Source organism: Podarcis muralis, chromosome 15 (assembly GCF_964188315.1).
Source record: "Podarcis muralis chromosome 15, rPodMur119.hap1.1, whole genome shotgun sequence".
Taxonomy (NCBI): Eukaryota; Metazoa; Chordata; class Lepidosauria; order Squamata; family Lacertidae; genus Podarcis; species Podarcis muralis.
This window is the reverse complement of record NC_135669.1, coordinates 20,928,358-20,954,311: the sequence shown is the minus strand read 5'-3', so window position 1 is coordinate 20,954,311 and position 25,954 is coordinate 20,928,358. Positions and strand designations below refer to the sequence as shown.

Genomic DNA, 25,954 nt, shown 5'->3' with positions numbered 1-25,954 from the left:
TTTCTGTATCAAAAAGTGAGACAAGGTCAACTAAGCTGCACTGTGTTTTTAACCGATTAGTGCTACATGGGCTGCTAGGAATGTATATTCTTCTTTTATACTGGGGGGGGGGGCAGGGCTCAAACTTGTACTGTGTAACTCCTAAATTTGCACCCGTTGTCATTATTCACCTAATACTTTTTTGGTGGTGGTTGTTTTTAAAACACCTACTACGTTCTTTCAAGGATTACACACACAAAAACTGGTGCTGTTTACGACTATTTTCCAGATGTGCAGCTTTGCAAGAGAGCTCCCACTCTCCAAATCTGCGATTTTTAAAAATGGACATAAAATGCCGATCACTACTCACTTCCTCCAAACAAGAAGGTGTTTGTGAATGTTACAAAACAAGAGCAACCATAAGCGACCTTACAAAGCAATCCTAAATATAGGAAGCTGGCATAAATTAAGCCTGTTCCAAATTCTGTTCAGGAGGCTACTGGCTGCCGGCTGAGATGGCCCAAACCAAGAAAAGAGGAAACAGGCCTTTAAAATAAAGTTTCACTTACAACACTCTTTTTGCCCGCATAGGTTCTACCAGGTTGCCACATTACGTAACTGAGCTGAAAAAAGTTTGGAATAGGTGCAAGTCTCTCCTTGCTCCATCCCTGCCACACCACAGGAAAGCCCCTTTTGAGGGACTTACACTTAAGTTCCACTGGCTGAGCCCTGGCTGAGCCCTGGCTGAGCCAGCATAGCCCTGTCCCAGTCAGGCTGAGGGAATTTTGCTGGTTGAGGGAGTTACACCAGTGTAGCACCAGCTAAGCCCAGAATGAGGTCTGCCTATTCCAAACTTGTTCATCTTGGCAGATCCTGGTAGTATGTGTTGATTATGTTAGCAGTGTTCAGTTAATCTATTGAGCATGCTAGAAGAAGTTAACGAAGCCAAGCCCAATTTCTTAACAAAAGTACAAACGAGTACTTCATTCTCAACTATCCACCTTTAATTTATTCTGCCCTAAACATTTCTATGTTGGCATTGCACCTTAAAGAAAGAGACACCCCAGGTGGCTAACAAATCAAGGAGACAAGAGCAATCACTTAAAAATAGTACCTCGAATGCTGCAGCATTCGAGGAACTTCAGTAATAGTTGCTAGGTAGATAGAAGAAATTGGATTTATTGAGAATAAGTTTAATTATGAAAATGTGTATTGGCAATAAGTAATATGAATTTGAAATATGGAATAGACGGGAAGTTGGGTCTTTAGTGTTAAGACCAATAGATGTTTTTTTGTTTGCCAAGAAAATTATGTGTCTATGGTTATTTTTGTAATTTGTGTGTAATTTTGTATTTGTGTTTTTTGTGTGTGTTTTTGTTATTGTATAAATAAAGATTTAAAAAGTTTTTAAAAAAATAGTACAAAAGCCAACCATTTGCAGCATCAGGCAGCTCCCCACTGATTTCTTTCCTTACAAAAACTAGTCAAATCCAGATTTTTAAGATTGGGCTGTACTGGAATTGTTGAGACAGGTACACTGGCAGATTTTCCAGATGAACTGAAGCTTGTGACAACAGAGTCAAGACCCATGGTTGAAGCATGGAATTAAGTGAGGAGGAAACCTTTTCTAAGGGTTCACGAACTACTGGAACTCAGGCCTCTCTTCACCAGCCTCATTTTGTGCACATCTTGACTGGATCAATGCACTAACCCTCACCACATCAAAATCTGCTCTAACGTGGCAGCTGTGTGCACTATGTCTGCCCATCCATTTCTTGGGCCGAGAATACAATACTGGAGTGAATGGGACATCCACCCTCCTATTTTTAGCGTCTTTTTAGCTTCCTTTAGAATGGCACTCATTTGAGTCATTACAGGGGAAATGACAGGTCCCCCTCCGCTCCATATCGTGCTCAAGTGAGAATGTGCACTCAAGGACAAGTCAACAATTGTGGCTGTGTTGAACATGCTCCCCTTTGGACTGCTAGAACAGCCCCATTAGTTTTTCATTAGAATGGCTAGAACAGCTCTTGTTTAAAAATGAAAAGGAGGTAAGCATGATTTTAGCACTAGCGCTTGAACTCTCCTGCGTAGATACTTTTGAGGACGGCTGTTTAAAATACTCAAAGGATCACATGTCTCAAAGAACCCACAGACAGAAAGATTATTCAGCATCTCAGCTAATACTGCCTTGCATTAGGATTAGGAAAGAGCACTGCATAGGTGGGCTCAAGGTAATAAACTAACAAGACGCTGCAGGAGCACCACAACTTTATTTTAAATACTCAAACACAACATCTTTGCAAAGCTGTACATATCCAACTCACTGGCAGCTTCTTTAAAGTCTGAATAGGAAACGTGATCTCTTGCCTCACTGGACTTTGCCAATGGAAAATGTTTTTCCAGGAAACTGAAGTTATAACTGAGCAACACAATTAGCCGAGCTAACTTTTTAACAGCTGCTCTCAGGTGCTTAAGCAGCATAAATTTAAAGACCATTTGCAAGTATAAACGAGGACATAAAATTACAACGTTCACAAGCCTGAGGGAAAGCTAAAACCCTGAATGACTATTTTATGTGCCTGTGGTTGGCAGGCAGGGCATGAACACATTTGCAAAGGGAACCATTCAGGGCTTGAGATCCAGAATCCACCTGGCAATGAACGAGAGCTGTGGCTTAACTGGGAATATAGTACGCTTGAAAGAAAACAAAAACCCACATCGTTTAATTTTACACATGAAAGTCGGTTAACAAGGTAAACACCATTTGCTCTCCTTCAAGCCATCAGGTGATACACAGGAAGGACACAGAAACTTCAGGCCAGCACCTGCTCCTGAAAAGCACCCATTAAAACCACTTCTGTTTCACTTAGAGGAGATCAAGCAACAGTCATCCAAAATGGTAGCATGGTGGTGGGAACACAGACTTGCTAGTAAACACTAGGAGCATCTGGTTACTCAAGTCTTATCTTGCAATTTTGGGTAGATCTGGCACAATGTGTGGAAGACCACTGAAAGCAGAAGTCCCAGCTCTCCCAAGTGACTCACACCTGCCACTTTAGTTAGACACAGTGGCGTAGCGTGGGTTGTCAGCACCCGGGGCAAGGCAAGTAATTTGCGCCCCCAACCCGTGGATTTGCGCCCCCTAACCCGTGGATTTGCGCCCCCTAACCTGTGGATTTGCCCTAACCCCAGATGTTGCGCCCGGTGCGGCCGGGCCCCCCTGCACCCCCCACGCTACGCCACTGGTTAGACACCATCCCATGAATGAAGCTTTACAAATGTGCCTGCTTACTAGTTACTAGTTATTATTTACTAAACTTGCTCTTACTGTATGTTTAATAATGCATCTTACTGTTTAGGTTCATATGCTACATTTCTATCCTGAAAGTTGTTACTACTACTACCACCAACAACAACACTCTAATGGAATTTCCTCACTTTGAAACAATACCAAATTTGGCCTGATTAATCAGAGGGTCTGACTTAAAATTGTTACTTTAGTTTCTGGAAAAGAAAAGAAAGAACAACTGATCTGGCATCAGCCACCATAATGACAGCAGCAGCAACAAGTTTGTGGCAGCATTTAATTTGTAAATATGTTTTTAAGGAAAATCCTGCTTGCAAAGGCATCAGATGCAACAGCATATGGAAGAAGCGCTCAGCACATGCCAGGCATCATCATGCATATTCTACTAAGAAACATTTGTCTAGAATTAATGGTGTGTTGGATGTTGTGGCCACAGCTGTGGCCCAGTAACAGCCGTTCTTTGGCATATATTGTCGTTTACCAGCATTTAACAAGAGCCTCTGTATTTAAATCTACTGTAACACAGGGCTGTGTCAAATGTTTTTCTGTTTCATTTCCATTGTCAGGTTAAAAGCAGTGCTTTCAGGGGACAGAAGTCCTTCCTGAAAGAAGTGTTAATTGTAAGTTAGTTTCCCTTTTTACAAACCTGTGCACCAATATTATTTCTCCCATCTGCTTTCTGCTTAACAATTCTCCATTTTCTTATTTACTACATCCTCTTCTGGGATCAGTCACACGGGCAACTCCAGCCAATCAGGGATCGTGTCATGTCACTATGCAGCCAATCAGATTTGGCTAAGTGATAACCTTGCAAAAAGCAAATAAAGAATTGAGAGCAAGACCAATGTTTCCTGAACAGGCAATCACTTTGAACACTGATATAGCTGTTGAAAAATTAATTGCTTCGTGATGGGATAAGTCCTTTTAATTCAATCCTACTATTGAGTGAGTTTCTCAGAACTTAAGAAACTGGAGATAGGATCACCTTTCCACTCCAGCTTTACACAGTTTCCAGTTTCACAAAACATAAGCATCCACAACCTCTTGTAGCCAAAGTAGTTCAATCAGATAACAGATTTAAAAATTAGACAAGCCATGCAAGATCCAATTTTGAAGACACTGAACGGATATTGTCCTCGGCTCTCTCCCTCCCCTGTGCTGTGGTTGTACTACTTCCTTCCCCCCTTCATTACTGTTTTGGCTCCATATGTCTTGCAGGAAGTCAACAGGTCAACCAAGTACTTCCAGTCCTGCCGAAACCTTCACAGCAGCCTCTCAATGGGCCCCCACTTCCCCCAGTTCAGCTTTCTGAACCTGCTCCCCTCTGACCTGCAGTAGGCTGTTCCTTTCCTGTTTCCTGTTTGCTGGATAAAAGCATTCTTCCACAGTAAGCGTTTGTCTTGCAGAAGACAGCAAACCACATTTTAACCCCTTATGACTTTCTTTGCACCAGTAAGATAATCAGACAATTCCACATGCCCAATCAGTACCTGCTGTACTTGGCAAAACCCCTACTGGGGTTGCTAGAATAATTTCATCTTACTCTCAGAACTAAGAGCAAACCAACAAAACTAGTATAATTCATATTCACTAGAAAGTCTGGCTTATGCTGCTACCCATTAGCACAAGACTGACTTTTGATACCTTAAACAAAATTAAGCACCAACCCAACAACTGCAGTAAAAGCAAGCAGAGGGTAAATGTGGAATTTAGCACTGGGAACAGGATTCAGCATTCTCTGAATCTCAGGTTTCATTTTGGGGGGGAAGGATACGAAGAGGCTTAGAAGCACAGAAATACTGGGAAACTCCCAGTGACCATTTGAGATAGGAGAGAACTTGATTCCGTTTTCATTTTCATACCAACATAGTATCATCAATTCACCCTTCCCAAACCAAAACAGAGGATTCTTCGAAATTTGCACTTCTTAGAATTTTGTGATTCAATTCTCCAGCCAATGAGAAAGCATTTAATTCCCTATCAATGAAAACAATGGGAAAAACTGCACTACATCAGAGGAGATGCTAACAGAAATGTGTATGCTTGGCAAAACTGTATCCAAAAATTCATATATTAGGAGATATGCACATATGAATTTTGTGCAACTTTTAAAAGCTGCAAATTGATGAGGAAATGGAGCAAACTGAAGGTTGGAAAAATGAGGAACTGAGAGAAACCAAAACTGACAGATTCATCCATCCCTTGTGATCAGTAACTTGTGCTTTAATGACCTGCATATCATACTTCATTTCTATGGCAGAAGTAAAAGTATGCAAATGAAAAGTCATAATTTGCATAATTTATTCAACCTACAAAATCCACCCCTTCTGGGCATATAGATATTTTAAGCAGGAAGTATATAAATTCCAGTGTTAAAGTAAGCTACATACCACACAGATAATTAGAGAGTCAAAAATAAGGCTCTTTATTGTCTACGCATCACTTCCTGATACAGGTTTCTATAATTAATTAGATTTATGATGGTCAGAATCCTACAGTGTTGCTTTAAGCATGCAGAGAAGAGTTAATACACTTTGCACATTTAGCAGAAGCTCCAGCAGGGAGCTCATTTTACACGTAGCAATTTTCAAACTTGCATTAAAATTAAGCATGTAATTACTGTTCTAGTCTTGGCCCTAAAATAATGTACTTACAATTTCTTATAATTAGAAAATTCTAGCAAAAAATGTGAATGGTAATGTAATTAAGCAGAAAAACAGTTTGGAGACATATTGATCCTACAATTGACAAGTCTGCAGAAAGGTTACAAAAAGTACACCATCCATTTCCTCTATGCACGCATAGTAAGAACAAATACTGGGAATGCCTAATTTTCTACAAACACTAATTTTATGAATAGATTTAAAGGCATGAGACTCATGGAAATACAAATATCCCCTATAAAAATAACAACCCTGCTTCCTTATTTACATTTTGTGAGGAAGACTAAAAATGTACCTAGGGACACCTTGTGCAAGCAAGTTGTTCTCTTCAAGCATTGTTTATTCAAAATGTCTAACATTAAAATTGATGGTGGAAAAATCAGAATGTTTCTCCCTTAGAAGATACATATTCTCATTAGAGACCTGCTCTATTACTGTATTAACTTTTAACAAGCATATTGCTTTTCTTAAGTAACTCAGATGTTCTGTATCAGGGAAGCTTTCTTCACAGGTTGATGAAGGGAAGATACAAGATGTTTGCAAGTTAAAACCAACTTGTTCCAACTGAGGAAGAAAACGTATTTTGCATCTTACTAGAAAGATTCTGGGTCTCTCAAAGTGATGTGCACTCTGAGACACCCTGAGCCTTACTAGCAAGATGTAAAATTTGTTCTCTCCCCATTTGGAAAATGTTGGTTTTAGGGAAGGAGGTCAGCAGCAAGACGGGATGAAAATCTAGCAATGGACACCATCTCAAGCTGAGCACAGCCGGCTCTTCTGCTGTGGCCAGCCAGGCTTTCATCAAGGATGGGGCAAGAAGCAAGCAGCAACCCAGACACCTTCTCTGAGGCATGAGGAACTGGAGGGCTGCTATAAAACTTCATGGGGAAGGCCTGACTGGCTGCGATGGTGGGGGGCTGGGGGAGCTGGTTTGGTTGGACTCTCGATGTTGGTGGTTGGACTCTCCTCCCCCCTTTCTGGCAGCCCACTTTGCTAAAACCAACTTTTCCCAAAAGAGGAAGCTAACATATTTTACATCTTACTAGGAAGGTTTTGAGTCTCTCAAAGTGCACATCTCAGGCCTAGTAGAATCAATGAAAGCAAAGAGGTTGAAAATTATACTAAGACAAGGCATGCAGCCATAGCTGTATAGAAATGAGGAGTCCAGAACTGCAGATTGGTTGTCCAGAATCAGTCAAGTTAACTATCATAGTCCTCCCAATTCCCACCTCTGTGTTTTTCCCATCATAACAACTTCTGGCTGAATCTAACAACAACAACAAAAAACACACCTTTAGTTGCAGGGAGAAGAAATGGAAGCCAAATATTGCATTCTCAAGCACTTAAAAAACACAATGCACAAATAATGCTACATATTTATAACTTTGGATAAAGAGAAGCATGCACCTCAAGGTAAGAACAGTTACACTCAGAAAGCACCCTTATACTTCTCTGGGTGCTGCAAATAGTGCTAACATGTGATGTTTCCTCACAATGTCATGTGCTTACTCTCACTGCATCAGTAGCTTAAAGACAGACTGGTACAGTAAACATGGTCCAAAGGTTTAGGTCTGCCTTTGGAAAGAAAACTCGTCTATGCAGAAAAATTAGATTATATGGATATTAGGTCTCATGACAAAGAAGCATTTCAAGAGTCAATTCAGCGAGCTTTGCTCCCAGATGTTCACTGGAGGTTTCCCTAACAAATGCCACACACTCATCAAGAAACAGAATAGGCTTAGTTTCAGCTGTTCTGTAAAACAAGGCTAGTATTTCACTTCAGAGACGCCCTTAGTCCCCAGACCTTTAGTGGGTGTTGTGTTTGCTTGTTTTTGCACTAGAAGGTTGCAGTAATTTCTCAGTACAGTGATACCTCGGTTTTCGAACGTAATCCGTTCCAGAAGACCGTTTGAGTTCTGAAGCGTTCGAAAACCGAAAACTCAATGGCTGACAGCTAGGCCTCAGGATCTTGCACTCAGTGGAAGATGCATGGCATGTTCGACTTCCAAGGCGTATTTGAAAACCGAAGCATTTACTTCTGGGTTTACGGCGTTTGAAAACCAAAATGTTCGTCAATGGAGACGTTCGAAAACCGAAGTATCACTGTACTGATTCTACTCTAACACAGGAGCAGATGAGTATCAAAGCTCAGAGCCAAAAGTGACTGCATGTACATGCACATGGGGGGTTGTGCAGGAAATGCACTCTATATGGGGCTGCTCTGGAAAAAACTTCACATGCTTCTTCTGGTACAGAAGGCAGCAACCCATCTCCCCAAAGAAATGGACCACCACCAAAGCACACTGCTCTGATGTCTCTATTCACTCTCTTTTCTCTGGGCACATTAACAACAACAACAACAACAACAATAATAATGTATTATTTATCCCCCGCCCATCTGGCTGGGTTTCCCCAGCCACTCTGGGCAGCTCCCAACCGCATATTAAAAACAGCATTTTAAGATTCTTGTACTAACCCATAAAGCCCTGAAGGGCTTAGGCCAAACATTCTGTAGCAACCACGTCCTCTTGTTACAAGCTCATACATTTTCTTCTCCTTTGAGGGGAAGAGGTGGCATGGCAGTGCTTCGGATACCAACCCTAAGTGGGATGGGTAGGTTACAGACCTAACTTACAAAAATGTAAATGAAAAGCAATTAGTTGGAGCTTCTTATTTTCTTGTTATCCTGAGCCACTGCTGCAACTGTGTCTTTGCCATTTTGTTCTCTCTAAAGTCATTAAAGCTCATGTTCAAACAAATGTACGGAGCTTTGGGGCAGGGGGAAGCACTAAAAGAATATCTCTGGCCTCACGAAAGAGCCCAAATGCTGCATGTAGGCCATGTGTTTTCCACCTCTGATCTAACATGTCAGACCCCATTGAGGCCGATGAATGATTGCACCGAGTCCCTGTAACAGGACGATATTCCATGTAAGCAACAACTGCCCTGTGCTATCAGTTTTTACTCTGACCCTTGCAAAGAAGTGCTGAATAGTCATGCTTAAACATCCTATGTCAACATTTATAAGATTTGTGCAGCTTCAGGGCCTTTCACAGAGTAATCAGTTTTTAAAAATAGATATACAACGGAACTACTTTCAAGTAAACTTTCAACACAGGAAGCGATTGAAATTCCACTTCACTCTCACTGATAGAAGCATAAGTCACCTTCCAGAGAACTGCAGGGCAAACTGATATACAAAATGAAGTGCCCACTGTCTTTTGCTTAGTAGGAGACTCATCCAGACAGATTTTAGAGCCATCAAATTACATGTCCATCATGCCAGTCTGCAGCCAGTCAGCTAGCATTGCATTGATTCTGCAGACTGATTCGCCAAGGAGCCAGCATGAAACAGGAAGTCGACATAATTAGATGCTGTAAACCCACTATCAGAAAAAATCAACAGTTGAGCTGGACACAGCCTCTAACATTTTTACCTTAAAAGTCTTTGTGGATCCCTTCAGTGGTTCAACTGCAAATATTTTATTTTATTTTTCTAATTTTTAAGAAATAAGAAGCTGGCACTAGAAAAAACATAGAAAGGTACTAGGTAAGCCTCTTTGGAGCAGCTATTCCAAAGCTAAGATCCCACTACCAAAAACTATCCCTAGCAGACATTCACTTCATTTCCCTGGGTGGGGCACCAGGAGCAGGTCCTCTAAATGGGACCTTAAAGTTCAGTTAGAAAGGAAAGAGAGTATCTTTCTTATGTAACCTGGTCTCAAGCCATTAAGACAGAGGTAGGGAACCATTAACCCTCCTGATGTTGCTTGACTCCAACTCCCACAAGTTCCATGGCCAGGGATGATGGGAGTTGTAGTCCAACAACACCTAGAGGGTCAAAGTTTCCTCACCTGTGTGTTAAGCACTTGAAAGATTAAGACTAGAGTTTTAAAACTAAGTGCCAGAATGGGAGCCAGCACAGAAGACAAAGCACTTGCATAATTTGGTTGAAACACCCAGCCCAATTATTAATCTTGTGGCCCTGTTTTGGATCTACTGTAGTTTCCAGACCGTTTTTAAAGTCAGGCCCACATACAACGTATTGCAGTAATCGAGTCCTTACAACAACTTAGTAAAGTTAGTCAATATTATTATCCCCTACGTTACAAATGGGGAGGAGCAAGGCTGAGAGAGAGTGGCTTGCCCTAAGGCCATCACATCAGTTCATGGCAGAAACTACATTCAAACCAGGACCTTTCCTGATCTATCACTCAGTTTCCTGGTCACTAATGCCAATTAATGATTAATCATCATAATCATATTAGTTGTATAACTGATTATGAGTTCTGTAACTGGATGACAGCTGCAGCTATTTAACACACGAAGCATGCTGGAATTTGCCTAGTTACATTTGGATCCTGTTTCAAGTTCACTGGTCTGACATAAAGCAATTGTGCAATCTTTCAATGCCACATCTCCTTAGTGCCTTTCTATCAGACACCAAGATTTAATACAAAAGGCTACAATCTATATTAAATTATAGTTCCAGCAAAGGAAAACAAGATTATGGGTTTTCTAATCATTTGAAACTGTTTGGAAATGCATGAAGCATTAAGTGCTAAAATGAGATTTCTGAGGAGACTATGTTAATGAGGAAACATCAAAATAAACAGCACTGCAAAACCTGAAATTGTTAATTCATTGAGATGAGGTTCTGATAACAGATGCAAACTAGAATTTGAGACTCTCTTATTCAAAGTCTCCAAACCTAGTTATGCAGGGAAAAGCACCTTCTGGATTGGGATCAGTATATTCACACTTGTTATATCAACATTAGAATTACCTTGATATACGATTCCTATGGGGGAAAATGGAAAGGGGAAAGTGGCTTCCACCACTAGCACTAATGTAGATGAAGGTAGACATGTTCAGCACCAAGGACTGTACCATGGACTAGAAGTTGTTACCCTCAGAAATGCATACTTTGAGTAATCCCTTTAATGACTATTGGAAATTGTGGTAAGCTGAATTTGAGATCCTTTTTACTTGCATGCATTGCTATTTTACCACATTTTCAAACTTTCCATGAAACCATTAGAACTCAGAAGTTTAGAAACGAAAGCTTGGGGTCCCAGGATTTGTTACAGGAACCTGGGTGTGTTTGCCCATCCCAGTGGACCTAATTAAAGATCAACATCTAAGCACATTTTCTTCATGGCAATGGGGTCTCTTTAGGCAGCAAGCAGTTCACGTTCCTATGTAGCAACCTGGCAGTCAAGACTCTTTTTTTTATAGGCAGCTTTTGAATTTTCTCTAAGATACTCTAATTGAAATGCAGAAGTAGGCTTCACAAGTTTTCCACATTCTGAAGTGCAAGTTTCATTCGAAGGAAGTGACAGGGGACTCTTTCACAACAGGCTTTGATAGGCTGCCTCAACAATGCGTTCTAGTGTTTTCCTAACACAGCTTCTCACTTTAAGAGACAAAATTATCAGTACAGAATTTGTTTTAGTACTTTGGGGGCTTTAGTGCTTTATAAGCAGTTTATAACTATAGCCAGTTTGATTTCAAAATCAACATTTCAAAAAACAAACCTCTTAGTAGTATCAGTTTCCTTCCTGGGTAAGGCTGCGCAGAATTTATACACAGAAGAGATATTAAGTATCTGCAGCTTTTTCCTGTATGGATTTGTTCCTCTATGCCCTAGAGCTGATGACGAACACAAAATCTTGCTGAGACAGCAACCCCACAAGTCTGGCTGCAAGGAGAGACAACAAATGTTCCAAGCTCAACACCTTGGCTGCCATTAGAATTTTACTGCAACCTCTCTATATAGGACAGGACATACAATTCCCATAAAGGGGGAAGGGTTGATTTAAGAATTCAGGGATATTATAACATGCTACAGAACTTAAACCACATATGTCGTCCTCGACTTCATCTTTGTCAGTCAGTCAGATAATTATATATGAATTTTTGCACCTCAATTCCTCTGGAGCTGACGGTGGACTAAAATGTACAGCACATCTTTTGAGGCAAGCAATACTCAAATTTGACTGCTTCCATGAAAGATAACAAATCCAAATGTATTCCAGAAGATAATCTGTGGCTGAAACTGGCAGCTCCATACACACCCGGGTCAATCTTGGGCTACTGATATCCCACACACACTAGATGCTCCCCTCCATTCACTTCTCAGTCTTTGGCTTAGTAAGGAAGTGGGAGCTTTGAGGTTGCAGGATACCACTTAAGAATGCAGACATGGTCAATGTCGCACAGTATTAATTTGATCACACAAATACAGCAACAACAAAGGATTCCTCCCACTGCCCTCCCACTGTATCTGCTCATTGCTGTTCAAGGTGGTAAAAAACTCAATGAAACCAAGACCACAGCACCTAGCTCAGTGTGACATGCCTACATAATAGATAAAAGCCATGGCTCTTAATGATGTGAACTTTAAATAGATGTGTAAATTGGAGTTGTTTTGTATGACATCTCTAAAGGCCTCTAAGCAACACACTGTTGCACGTGCGTAAGATATCAAATTTCAGCACAAGTCAACTGCCATTACCACTTGACATCAGTATTATCACAGCAAGTTAACAGAAAGAGCTACGAGTCTAGAAAAACACACATGATTAACTTGCATGCATAGGAGCATGCAGAGCACCCAAGTCTGTTTTCCGTTTTAACCACAGTAGCGGATGCTTTTTGAACAGTGAATTCTGGGGCAGCAGACAAATGAGAAGTGTAACTTTCACCGTGGCAATAGTTAAGTGCTGACTTTACTGTCTAGAATCCAGAGTTTAAGCTATCATCTCTCCCTCCCTCTCACACACAAAACTTCAATAGAGATCTTAAAAATAATTCACAAAGTTTTGACACACTGTTATCCACTAGAAAATTACCAGCTTTCTCTTTGGAACTGGAAGGTGTTTTTAATGATGCACTAATGTCAGGAGGTAATTTTTAGAACGCAGCTTGGCCTACCAAATTGCTTTGTACATATACAGACTCTCCTCCTCCCACACACTTTCTAGCCACAATCTGCCTCGACAGGCAGCTCCTACACCTCAAACTTCTCTTCTCCTTTTGAAGCTTGCACCTCCCATAACTCTTAAAGACAGATCTAAGACTGCCCTTCTTCCTCAAAAGGGGAGGAGAGGGGAGAGGAGGGAATGCTTTTTACTTATGTCATGGGGAACTTGCCCTGAAAGGCAGCATATAAATAGGGGGGGGGGGGAGAATAAAATGAAAGCTTCCAATTATGACACACAAGACACATACACCCTCCCTGAGACACCTACATTAGATGATGGTCTCATAGGCACAGAGCTGAAGTGTATATTTTCTGCATTTTACCTTTGCTATGCAAACTTGCTTTACTATGGTTTGCTCTCGTTTGCCAATAATAGTTTTTGAACAGAATCAGGTTTACGTTGTACAGTAAATGCTCACACCACCCACACCAACACTCCCCCAGCCTCCTGAAGTCAGTGTTCATTACACAACCCGTAACATGCAAAACTACTCAGCAAATACACAAGGGGAAATGCAACCCTATCAGTTTGACAAACAAAACAAAATGCTGACCTGAACAGAACCACACATAATTCCAGATGCTCCTATAGTTTTGACACTGCTTATGTCTTTCAGAGATTGGTAAAGGAGCATGATTTGTCCTGGCCTTGATGCAAATGTTAAAGCTAAAACCATAAAGTAAGCATAAAGTAAGGGACAATCCCCTCCCTGCTTCTTTAACTACATGATTGGAGCTGGGGGATTAACAGATTTCAAACAATGTGGAAACAAGCCCTTGCTCCACGCCTGCAACTTGGAGCACTCGGTGCCCAAAACAAAGCCCAGGGTTCCTCCACGCCATGAAGATTGTCTCCTCCTGCTGCTGCAATGTCAAGGTTGGGAAGCAGCTTGGGGTTGGTCACACATGCTAGAGATAGTTTGCCACCATGCCACTCAGACCAGAGCACTCATCCACCATGTTGAACAAGTTGTAATAGACCCTTATTTCAAACCGCAAAGCTAAATACTTCTCTTTTCTCCCCCATCCCCCTTTTCCCCAGCTTGTTAAAATTAGCAGTGAAATATCACTGAGGAATCTGTTGGATAGCTAAGCTTAGCAATACAATTCTTATTCTGGTTTGGGACCTGGCTATTTGAAGGATCATCTACACCCATACAAATCTGCCCTGGTCTTAACATCTGCCTGAGTCCCTCCTTGCAGGCTCATCATCAGGATCCATTGACTAATGGGCAACAGCAGCCCTGTATCTTTGGAGTATGTATAATTGCTTTTTCACTCAATATTATCTGTATGATATCACCAACAAACTTTACTTGGTTATTACAAAACCTGCTGATATTATGTGTAAAATACTATGAATGCAAAAGCAAAACATTAACCATGTACTGTATATAACATAAATTCTCCAGCGTGTTATCAGGCTTGTAAGCTATATGCATCTGTCATGAATATTAACTGCATCTCCAGACCTTCTCTACTTCCACCTCCAGTTCTTAATAATTATTTGAAATTATACCATCGATTTCACCAACAAGACATCACACAAAATAGCAAGCCCAACTTACAGTCAAGAACTTCCAGAGAAACATTATGTTCTGAAAGAAACCATAAGAGTTCATAAGAGCCCAAGAACCACTGAAATAAGAAGAGTTTCAAGAGTGCTCTCCAACGACCCACTTGGATTTTAATACTACAAGCAATTAAGAACACAAAACATTACCTAGGTTGGGAATTCTCCTCATACATTCTCTCTTTTCCTTCTTTAAAGAGGCTGATGGTCTGTTTTGTCTTTTTCATCAGGTTTTCCATGAACACCCTGAAGTATTCATTCTCTCCTAGAGTATCCATCTTCCCCTCATAGCGTGACAGGATGGTTCGCAGATGCTGATAAGTGTCAGGAAGCAGGTCTAGAATGTAGGGTGGACTGTTTTTTAGTGCCAACTTGGGATTCTGACACAAACGCACAACCTAGAAATAAAGAATGAACAAGGATAATGAAATGTAAGATTCTAGCTTAACTAGTGCCACCATGTTTGCAAATGCAAGAAATGCATTTACAACCAAGATGTCAACATGCTTAACTGAATTCCCAGAAACTCAATATTCATTATGAAAGCCGCAACCTACAATGTGATTCATTTTTATTTGCAAGTTGCAACACTACAGAGGGTTATAGTCAAACCATGCAAAATACTGAGCCTGAAACATGAGACAAGAAGTAGTTTTAAGAGGTCTAGCTTTAATGTTATTTTCTGCTAATCTAAAAAGATTGTTTAAGCTACAATCAAAACAATATTACTGAAATTCAGTGTGAATAAAAATGGATGTTGTTAAAATATCAGATTTTAAGTTAATAACAGAATATATAACAGAATATATATATAATAACAGAAAATATCAGATCAGTAAATACTAATTTTATCTTTAAGATCAACTTGGTTACTATTAATCTGAATAAAAGCATGGTAACTACAGTTAATAAACTACTTCACATGAAAAACATGAGGCTGGGGTTTATGGATTTCCCCTCCACTATCATCCTCTTCCAAAGGAGTTAGTTGAAAATGGAAGCAAATGGTTCAGATCTCCTAGCAGCTGTGCTGGAGTGGGGAACACAGGCCAACTATGGTTCAGCAATATGTGCAACCTAGACCAATCTCTCAATTGAATCAATATCCTCTACCAGACACAGGAACTTAAGGGAGGCTTTGCTGTGTAAATGAATAATCAATCTGATCATAAACATTCTCATTCTCACCTAATAAAAATAGTTACTGAGCAAACTGAAGCAGTCTATCAGACTTTGCTTTTATCTCTCCATCATGGGCATCTCATTCTTGTTTGCTACTTAAATAGTGATGAAAGAACTACATGATACTCCTGCTCACTGCAGACTTGCTCAATCCAGTGAGCATCCAAATCAATGTATGTTATTGTGCAAAAGGTTTGTGGCTGATATGGTACACACCCAAACTTTTATACTGATTGAGCATTTTAAAAGTGGAGATGATCAACCATAGAGTAGCCATCTATGTCAAATTCTGCAAGGTATGTGAGATTCGCCTATAAGCACTGATGGCACTTGGCACCCAAACTATCAGAAAGGAAATGGACCTGAATATCTGATCAATTATTCATATTAAATGCAGCTCTAGAAGACTGACAAACACTATGCTGATCCACATCCCAAATGCAGTACTTTGTTGAGATACCGCAAATAGCTTTATAGTGGGTACAGTATTAAAATGAGCAACTTGCCCAGCTCCCCGAGTCTAAAGAATTTACTATATATTGGAACAACCAAACAGAAGACTTTATTTGGAAAATACTGGATCAGTAATCCAAGCAATCTGTCTGATGTTACCAACAGCAACAAATGCCCCCAAAGAGTAAATCTTTTCCTCTCTGCGGATCGTAGATATTTCACAAGAACAGCTGTTACCATTCTGGACAAGAGTTTCACCTGTTACTATGGATGGGTCCTATCCAGGCTCTAACTATGGGCTTGGCCTAATGTTGGCACACATCGTCTTCTACCAGTTTGTTTCACAACCAGTGCATCATATCAACCACCATTCATCTTCATGAGATGTGTGTAATCCATAGCAGTACTTTTTTCTCATTAACCATTACAACCAGGATTCAGCAACTGCACAAATTCTGTGCATTCACTGGAACTCTGGACTTCTTGCACAGCATCCTGCCACACACTTTGGCAAAATGGCATTCAAAGAAGAACCAACTCAAGTATTCTAGCAACTTGTGAGCAGAGAGCAGGGCCACACCAACTAGCTCCCCGCTTGATGCTGCACACTCCAAGTAGCTCCCTGCCCCAGAATTTCTGCATACAGCACAAATGTGTGCAAGGAGAGAACCTTTGAGTGTACAGCTGTGTACAAGTGATGTCCTTCATGGGGTTCATGGGATCGGCAAGCCCAAAAAATTAGGGCTTCCAGACTATGGGTAAGGCTCTATGTACACAGCTGCAGGTGTGAAAGCTCAACTCTGCAGATGTTTTCAATATGTGTATGAATGTCATGGCTACACAGTGTGCAATCCTGGGGTGAGGCTACTTAGCATGGTCCCACTCCCATGCTGCTATAATTCATATGTTGTTCTTCTGAAGGAGCTTCTGAAATCCTGAGGAGTTTCCAAATCAGTTTATGGTGCAGCATGGAAGTCTGTTATTTAAAGTGAGGAACCTTCCCCACATTCCCAAATCTTGAGTGTGGCACTTACTACAGTAACTTCATGCTGAATACCAACACCTTTTTTCTTTTTCTTTTTGTTTTAAAGCACTGCTAAAATGGAAGTGAAAACTTCCAAACTGCTCCTCATCACCATGTTGGAAGAGATAGACAGAAGCAAAGGGGAGCCCAAAGTTCCCTGCAGCTTGTTCAATCAATCAATCAATCAATCAATCAATCAATCCTAAGCTAAGCCTCAGCATTATGTCTGAACCAGACCAGAATGTATGACTTGATCCTCCTTTGAACAAAACAAAACAAAAACCTGTCTTCAACTTAGCTCCCTTCGTGTGCCCTTGCAGAACACAACTACTGCCAGATGCAATGTTCACAGCTCTGGGAAATCAGCAGCGTACCAGCAAATTAGCACACACTGCATTCATTCTCCCTCTTTGGCTCCTTAGCTGTCTTTTGAAGCCATTTGTTCCTTGGCCATAGTCTGCTAACTCTTCACATCAAGTGTGAACATATTTAAAAGAAGCAATTATGGTGTAGGCAAGTACTTTGTGACCATTTCAAGGGGTTTTCCCATGATTATTTGTGAGAATTTATCCTACCTTCCCCCAAATGTCCAAGGCAGGCTTTTAATTGTTCAGCAGGAAGGAAAAGTAACAAATATAGTGGGCTAGATTCCAGCTGAAAATAGTAAGTTTAAAAAATTAGGCAATATCAGATTTTGAAAACCTTTCCTAGGCTGACAACATAGCTCTTTTTGTCTGATGAACAAAGATAGAGAGAAGGAGAGAGACAAATACCCACAAGTTCTTACCCAATGGTTTAAGGAAACCAAACAAAAAAGGGGAAACAGCGAAACTAATTTTATGTCTAGTGTGCAGAGCAAAAATACACAAAACGGAAAAGCATTCTGGGTTCCCCACCTCACCCCAATTTATTTTTACATGACTATAAACAACCTCAAGTTGCTAATTTAATGTTTAATAAGGCACAACAAACAGATGAATTACAAGAACTTGTTAACAAACCATAATTTAAAGTTGGGGATCTATTTTGAAAAGAATAAACCATTATATCTTATATCAGCAAATTGTAACAGAAATTTTACAGCTACTTTGTTTATCTGGAAGGAGCTTTCATAGGTTCATGCTATCAAATGCACTGGTAGAGGGACCTTCTTGTTTCTCACTTCACATACCTATCTCACCTATGGCCTTCTTGGTCTAATCGTATGCATCTAAGGCATCACATGCATCTAATGAATCAGCCTCTTTGCTATAAATGACCATGCCACATTGAACTGGTTAGTGTCTAAGGGGCAATAAAATGGACCACTTTCCCCCAAACAAAATAAAAATATTCCAGTAGCACCTTAGAGACCAACTAAGTAGGTCATACCAATAACAAACTTAGTTGGTCTCTAAGGTGCTACTGGAAGGAATATTTTTATTTTGTTTCGACTATGGCAGACCAACATGGCTACCTACCTGTAACTAGAACACTTTCTCCCAGTTATTGGCTATTATTTTTAAAAAAAACACTCTCCACAGAACCAAAAACAGGCAGTTTTGGAATGTTTCCTGCTCAGGAAAAAGGCACTCGCCATTACGTTTTATCACAATAGGCACACCACTTTGCTGCTTCCCTGTTGGTAACTATTCTTCATTGAATTCTTAGCAAATAAACTACCTGATTATGCCCCCTTCAAGGTATTTAACATGCCAATGGAAATGCTTGCTGCACACCCACGTAAGTATTCATTGTCTAAGCTCAGATCATTCTTCTGCAACAGCTTATTATGTAGTCTTTCCTCCTTTCCAGTTCAAAACCTCCCAGACTTTCTACAGGTTTTCCCCCCAAATACCAACATGTGCTACACTTCTGCTTTATTCTACTGTAATTTATGTTTCAACTCCTAATTATAAACAGCATCATTAAGTTAAAATATATCACCTGCAGCCAAAATATGGAACTATGTATTTCCTGTTCACATTTTATACTCTAAAAAAATGTGCTTTAATCGCCACACATAATGCAGGCAAACTACAAGCATGATCAAGCCAAGGAAAACAGTTCCCCTGACATTATCTTAGGAAAATATATAGGATAGCTACAGGCAGAATAAAGATAATGACTTGCTTACTATTCAGGCAGGAAAAGTACAACAAAGCATTTAATCAAGAGGTTCAGAGTTATGACAGAATCTGCACCTCACATGGAGGCCTGACCCATGTCAGCATGACACACAGTGGAAACATCTAAAAAACCTTTCACCTCTTGTACTAGCCCCCAAACATAGTGAAAGCTCACCAACATAGAAGTATGCAGGACAGATGTGCAAGGCACTATATGCACAGTGGCTGAAGTGAGGGATTAAGGAGCTTTCCCCATTAATACACATTAATATCAGTGTTTCTCACACTTTACAGAGTTTCTTAAGATAGAAAAATGTCTCACCTTGCAGTCTAAAACATGTTATAGCCACCATGCGATGCACAAATACAGGTAAAAAATTTGTCAGCTTCCACATGGGTGTTCTAATATTTAAACTGACTACTGACTGTAGTAAACAATTTTAGTTGATTCAGGGGCGTAGCGTGGGTTGTCAGCACCCGGGGCAAGGCAAGTAATTTGCACCCCCTAACCCATGGATTTGCGCCCCCTAACCCTAACCCCCAGATGTTGCGGCCGGCCCCCCCTGCACCCCCCACGCTAAGCCACTGAGTTGATTGCCATCAGTAACTGCAAGACCACATTAAGGAATACCATGTAAAAATGACTAATACCTAAAGAAACAATGTAACTAAAGTGCACTATAAAGTATTGTCTCAATTATCAGCATAATTTGGTCAGATCTCTGATGTTATTTAAGGAATGGAACATGAATATGTTTTCATTCAAGAATGTAGAAATCCACTGGCCTATCTGCATCTACATTTTCAGAAGCTAAAAACCTGAAGTACTAGAAAGAATATCACACAATATACAATGGTGTTAAAATACTTATACCTCATCTTAAACATTTACAGTACTTGAAGTCCAATGGATACTTTGTCCCTAGCACATATGATTCACATTATAACCTTAGGATTTTTTTAAAAAGACAATTAAACAAGCTTGCCATTCCACTGAGCCTGTGAAATGGATTGTAAAATTAAGTATAAAAGGGTTTGTATACGAATTACAGGCAAGAACCCACCCTCCACCAAATTAATCTCAAGCTTAACTAGGGCAAAACAGAGACTGAAAGCTCAGCTGTCACCAGCAACATCTACAGCAGGTTTGGAGGTAAGCAGATCAAAGTACAGGACAGAAAGTAGGACTGCAACATCCTTCGAGCTAAACTTCCAATGAAAGCAATAGAGAAAAGAAAGAGAGTGTAACCTCAACAGTCCTCAGTACTCTAAACTCAAACAAATTGTAGGAAAGAGAAACACAAGCATACTGAAAATGACTTGAATGAGTGATGGGTTGGAAGACAAACCCACTGCTAGGAAATACAAGTAGAAAGTTCAAGCATTCTCCTAGTCTCTTGATGTTTAATATGTGGGCTGGTCAGAGCCCAGCACATGTCAGGACTTCTCATAAGGAATCTTCAGAACAGATGTTATGGGAAAAGACTAGGAACTTCTAACAGAATTATCCTTTCTGCCTTCCAGAACTACATTTCCCAAGTTTCCATGAGGAAGCCACAACAGCTGAACTGGATCAAAATCAGATTAGGGCTAATTTATGGCGTAAACATAGCCTTCATCTCACTGTTCCCCCTTTTGAAGTTTTCTTCCTTGGGGAATCCTAGAGTCTGCAAGCTACATTTCTCCAACGCATGTGCTTATGAGTAACATTCTGAAACATGTCAGCTCTGTGCCATACCTAGGGTTAACCATCAATATCTCTTGGTCACCCCAGCTTGATGGAAAAACTAGCAAAAAGGGAATTGTCAATCTGCCAGTCACACTTCCCATTTTTTATTAAGCAATGCAAAGCAGCTGTGGTGACTATCATTTGCACTGCTGAACAAATTCCTCTTCTTCAGTCTAGGTAAGCATTAAGATTTTCATCGGAAAACGATTTACTTATGCAGAAATGAAGATAGCATGTATCCCTTCTCTACAACTGTAATGGGCAGCTAAAGTTATAGGCTACTACTTATATATTTTTTCTCAACTAGATTACAGTGTTTGTGAGTAATTAATTTTAAGCATCTGTCACAAGGTGATCAGGATTCTCTATAAGCAGCTAGGTCATTTATTACTGTTTTGACAATCATATCAACCTAATAATAATAATAATAATAATAATAATAATAATATACACAATACTGTACTGAGGAACAATGTTGACCAAAATATGTATTTACATTAATATATACCAAAATACTCCTACTAATAATATGCAATATACAAATGGTTAGAAAGGAATAAAACAATATATATATACACATACACACACAACTGGTTCAAAGTACTGATACATTTAGGTAGTCAGTTTACATTCACCAAAAGGCATCATTTGAAGTTTTCATCAATATGTTACTAGCCCAGTTCATTTCACCTTTACCTTCATTAGAAGGCAGAATTCCTGCATCAGAGATTCATTGCTCAAAATCTGTTACCAGTGCAGGTCAGTTAACTCCCAGATTTCAACACTTAGGCAAATCATAAGCAGCTGATAGTGTCACACATTCTGTAAAGGAAGAAATTTCCTTAAAACTCAATTGTAGACTTTGCAAATCAGTTTTGCCTCTCTGCATTGGGTGCCAAGATCACTGCTTGATCTTGGGCAGGGGGACGGGGACAGGAACTGGGGTGTGCAACTCTTCTTTTCCCACAAGCTGCTGAGTTAAATCAAGACAGCAGTTCTAGGCATACTGAACGCAGTAGGACTGCTACTGGTACAGCAGGCATAGATTGCATCTTGAGATAAATCCTATATACACCATAAAAATGCTTGAGTGGTTGTATTCAGATAGCTTCTGACACATGCCCATTCCTGTTTGAGAATTTTCTAGCTGTCCTCCTGAGCTCCTCCACCTCTAGAATTCTATGCACTGCCCACTTCCTTTTCTGGACCTAAAGAAAGCCATTAACAAGGCTATAACTGTTGTGTGGAAAAGAAGAGGTGGTAGCTATATGCTTCAAAAGCAGTTATGATGGGATCTACACAGCAATGAATATCATTTTCCTGGAGGAAAGAGTAAACGACAACATATTCTGAAGCAATTTACAACAGGCTTCCAAATATATTTATTCTTAGCTCACCAATACAATGTATTGAAAAGTATCTGGTTTTCAATTCATTTATAGCTCAAATCTATATAAACTTAATATTTCCACTCATATACTCTGCCAGCAAAATAAGCCTTATTTTGCTCAGGCATATCTGTGAGACAGTACCATACTGCAAGAACATAAGAAGGGCCCTTCTAGATCAGACTAATCAAGTCTAGCATCCTATTTCCTACAGTGGCCAACCAGACGTCTTTATGATAATCAAAAGCAGGTCAAAAGCTGGTGTTCAACAGCCTCTGATTCTGTTGATGGCATAAAGCCACCATGACCAGCAGCCATTGACAGTCATATCCTCTAGGAATTTATCTATGAAAAAATACTTGCATTTGTACTTGGACCTCCCGCCATTCATCTTCACTGGATAACCCCAGGTTCTAATATTAAGAAAGAGGGAGCAAACATCACTTTCTCAATGCCAGGCATAATTTTCTAAATTTACATCCTCCCCAAAAGACACTAGTGGTTTCATAAAACTTGACTATTTGAGTACTCAGGACCATGCAATATGCTAACTTGTGAGCATGTCCTTTGTGTTAAAACTAATGCAACCTATTAATGCAACTTCTGTTTTATCAGCCATCTTGATCACACGAGCTGGAATACCACATCCACTTGATAAAAAGATTATTAAATATTTAACGTTATTTTTATCTGTATTTTCCATCTACCACAACTTAATGGCACACTTGTCAAACTACACCAGAATCCAGAGTCCAGCAGTAATGACTACCTGACAAATCAATAGAACACAGTCAAATGAATTGATGTATTATACTGGAAAGATCAAGAACACAGAGACTGGTCTAAATCCTACAAAAGCTGGAGCATCCCTTAAAGCTCCAGTTTCCCATAGTTTAGCACAAGTGCATGCTTCCAAAGTAGGATTATGAAGGCTTTCAAGACTGCAAAGCTTTCATTTGTGCTACTCTGCTGCTCTGAGCCATGATATCACAATAAACAACTTCCTGTCTAGCAAACGGTTTGAGCTTTGTAGCACTCTAAACATGCCTTCATGAGGGTTCAGAGCAGGCCCAGAAGCAAATGGGCAAGTCTACCCTTTCACAGCACATTGCCCAAGAACTACGCAGGAAGGTCCACTTCCTCTACTGCTCCCGTCCTTCACCCTTTAGGCACATTTCTCCTAAAAAAGGACACCAAGGTCAGCAAACATAGTTGCTATCCCGTGAATGGGAACTGTTATTTTGAAACCTTTAATCAGGAAGTCTGAGCAAACTTCTGTGATGGTTTCATTAAAATAGGGGAAATAACATGGAAAAAAGCTATAGAGAGCTAGAACTTGAGCTGCTTTAACAGAGCCAATCATTTTTTGCTCCTAAATGATCCATCCTACCTATTCCCCATGGTCCTTCAGCCTTCCAAATCCATTTCCCAGCTCAAGCTCAGCCACTTCCTATTCCATCAATCCTTTGCCTTGAGCATCAATCTAAGCCCTCTACAGCAGGCCTTTCTTCAACTTCTTCCTCCAACTCAGCATGCAATCTCAAAACTACCCTCCAACTCCCTGTCACTCAATTCAACCACTGGGGCCCTTACAACCCCTTCCACATCACATCTCCCTCTCCACAGGTCAAGCCATGCACTACCTTAGTCTACCCAGCTCCAGTCCTTTTTATCAGCTAGCAGAAAACGCCTGCTCCAACTGGATTTGCCCACTTGCTTGCATTCATTCCATGTTACTTTTGCCTCTCCCTCACCCCTCTCCAATTTCTCCCCCTGCTTTACACTAAATAAAGACTCAACTCCTCAAGGACCACAGCTTGCATCACTTTGTAATGAGCTGAAGTATGCTGATAGCAATACGGTGGTACCTCAGGTTACAGACACTTCAGGTACAGACTCCGCCAACCCAGAAATAGTACCTCGGGTTAAGAACTTAGCTTCAGGATGAGAACAGAAATCGTGCTCCGGCGGCAGCACAGCGGCGGCAGCGGGAGGCCCCATTAGCCAAAGTGGTACTTCAGGTTAAGAACAGTTTCAGGTTAAGAATGAACCTCCAGAATGAATTAAGTTCTTAACCCGAGGTACCACTGTACATATGCAATAAGTATGCTGTATGTCACCTCAAACATTTTATCAAATGGCAGCTGCTAATTTTACTTCTGATGCCAACACTAAGCCAACACTAAGCACCTCTCTCCAGCCCTACCTGCCTCACTGCTCTCATTCTGGCCCATCACTTCCACTTCTGCCCCTCAGCTCCTAATTTTCCCAGGTCAGCCAGCCTGAATTTATCCAGCCTCACCCTTCTTCTCCAATGGACAGCTGCAAAATAGACTATAAAATCTCTTTGGAGTGATTTACAATTATTGTCCCATCTCATCTATTACTTATAAAAAAGCCTAATATGACTAAGTGCTGTTAAAAAAATTTTTAACAAGACAATAACCCACACCGGAAAGCAGTCCCACATTACAAATGGCCAATGAACCTCCCACAAGGCCTTGATGAGGTGAAATGGAGAGATTGAGCCTACAGGAAGGGACTTGCGCTTTATTATTTTTGTATAGGGATCAGCACATATTAGGCCCTTCATAAATGACGCTGACAGTGACGCTAACCCTTTAACTGTTCCTGAACTTTGACTGAGCCATCCCAGTTTTTGCAGCTGAACTCGCATTTATTTGTTATTAGTATTAGTATTATTATGCTAATAAAGCTGCTTCCCCCCCCCCCCAGACCGAGCTGTTAGCAATCGATTGACTGCCCTCGCAATTCCTTAGGACAGAGTGAATCAGAGTGAAGTAACACACCTACTCTTGCGTAGCACAGGATCGCGTCGCAAGAAAACCTGGAATCCAACGGTACATGGAGAGGAGGAGGAGGAGGAGGATGGCAATGCTACCGTCGTCAGCGGCCACGACCCCTCCCCACGTCCCCGCCCTACCACCCCCCCGACCCCTCTCTGCGCACCCCCTTCCAGCCTCGCCCCACTTTCTGCCCCCTCCGCGGCCACGCCCCAGCCCCCCCGACCTCGCACCTTGTCCATGAGCTTCCAGCACTTCTCGACCATCTTCTTGTCCACGGTGCCGGGCTGGTGGGGGCCGAGGTGGTGGTGGTGCGGCTGGAAGGCGTCCTTCATGAGCCCGATCAGCCCGCCGGGGCCCTTCTTCAGCGGGGCCGACATGGGGGCGGCGGCGGCGGCGGCGAAGAGGGGCAACGGCGGCGGCGGGGGCTCCGGCTGAGGGAGGGACGGAGGCCGGCTAAGGCGTGTCCCTTCCGCCAGGCCGCTCCTTCCCCGGCTTGGCCACCGACTGTCGAGGCGGCGGAGGAGAAGGGGAGGCGGCTCCAGGAGCGCCGGGGACGCGCCCGACTGACGAAGAAAAAGGGAAGCGGGCGGGCAGGAAGGCAGGAGGAGGTTGCGCGCGACGGAGGGGGAGGCGCGCGCGTTAAACCCCCGCCCCCCCCGTGACAGAATCGCGAGCCTCCCCCGGCGGGGCGCTCTGATTGGCTGTGGCAGTGGAGAGGGTGGGAGGAAAGCCGAGAGTGTTTGTGTGGAGGAG

The 25,954-nt window shown here is 41.3% G+C and overlaps 1 protein-coding gene across 3 annotated transcripts in view; it reads right to left on the bottom strand.

Annotated features, from left to right (window-relative positions):
- Window positions 1-25,843, bottom strand: part of CBL (Cbl proto-oncogene) — a 47,494-nt gene extending 21,651 nt beyond the window's left edge. The window contains exons 1-3 of one of the 3 annotated variants that reach the window (XM_028708645.2): window positions 25,432-25,530; window positions 21,703-21,828; window positions 14,661-14,908 (exon numbers count right to left, since the gene is read on the bottom strand). In XM_028708645.2, coding sequence (XP_028564478.2) covers window positions 14,661-14,908; window positions 21,703-21,729 — 275 coding nt within the window. In that variant the 5' untranslated portion in view covers window positions 21,730-21,828; window positions 25,432-25,530. Of the gene's footprint in view, window positions 1-14,660; window positions 14,909-21,702; window positions 21,829-25,431 lie in introns of all 3 variants that reach the window. The other 2 variants (XM_028708646.2, XM_028708644.2) reach the window with 2 other exon arrangements.
- Between the last annotated feature and the right edge of the window lie 111 nt (window positions 25,844-25,954).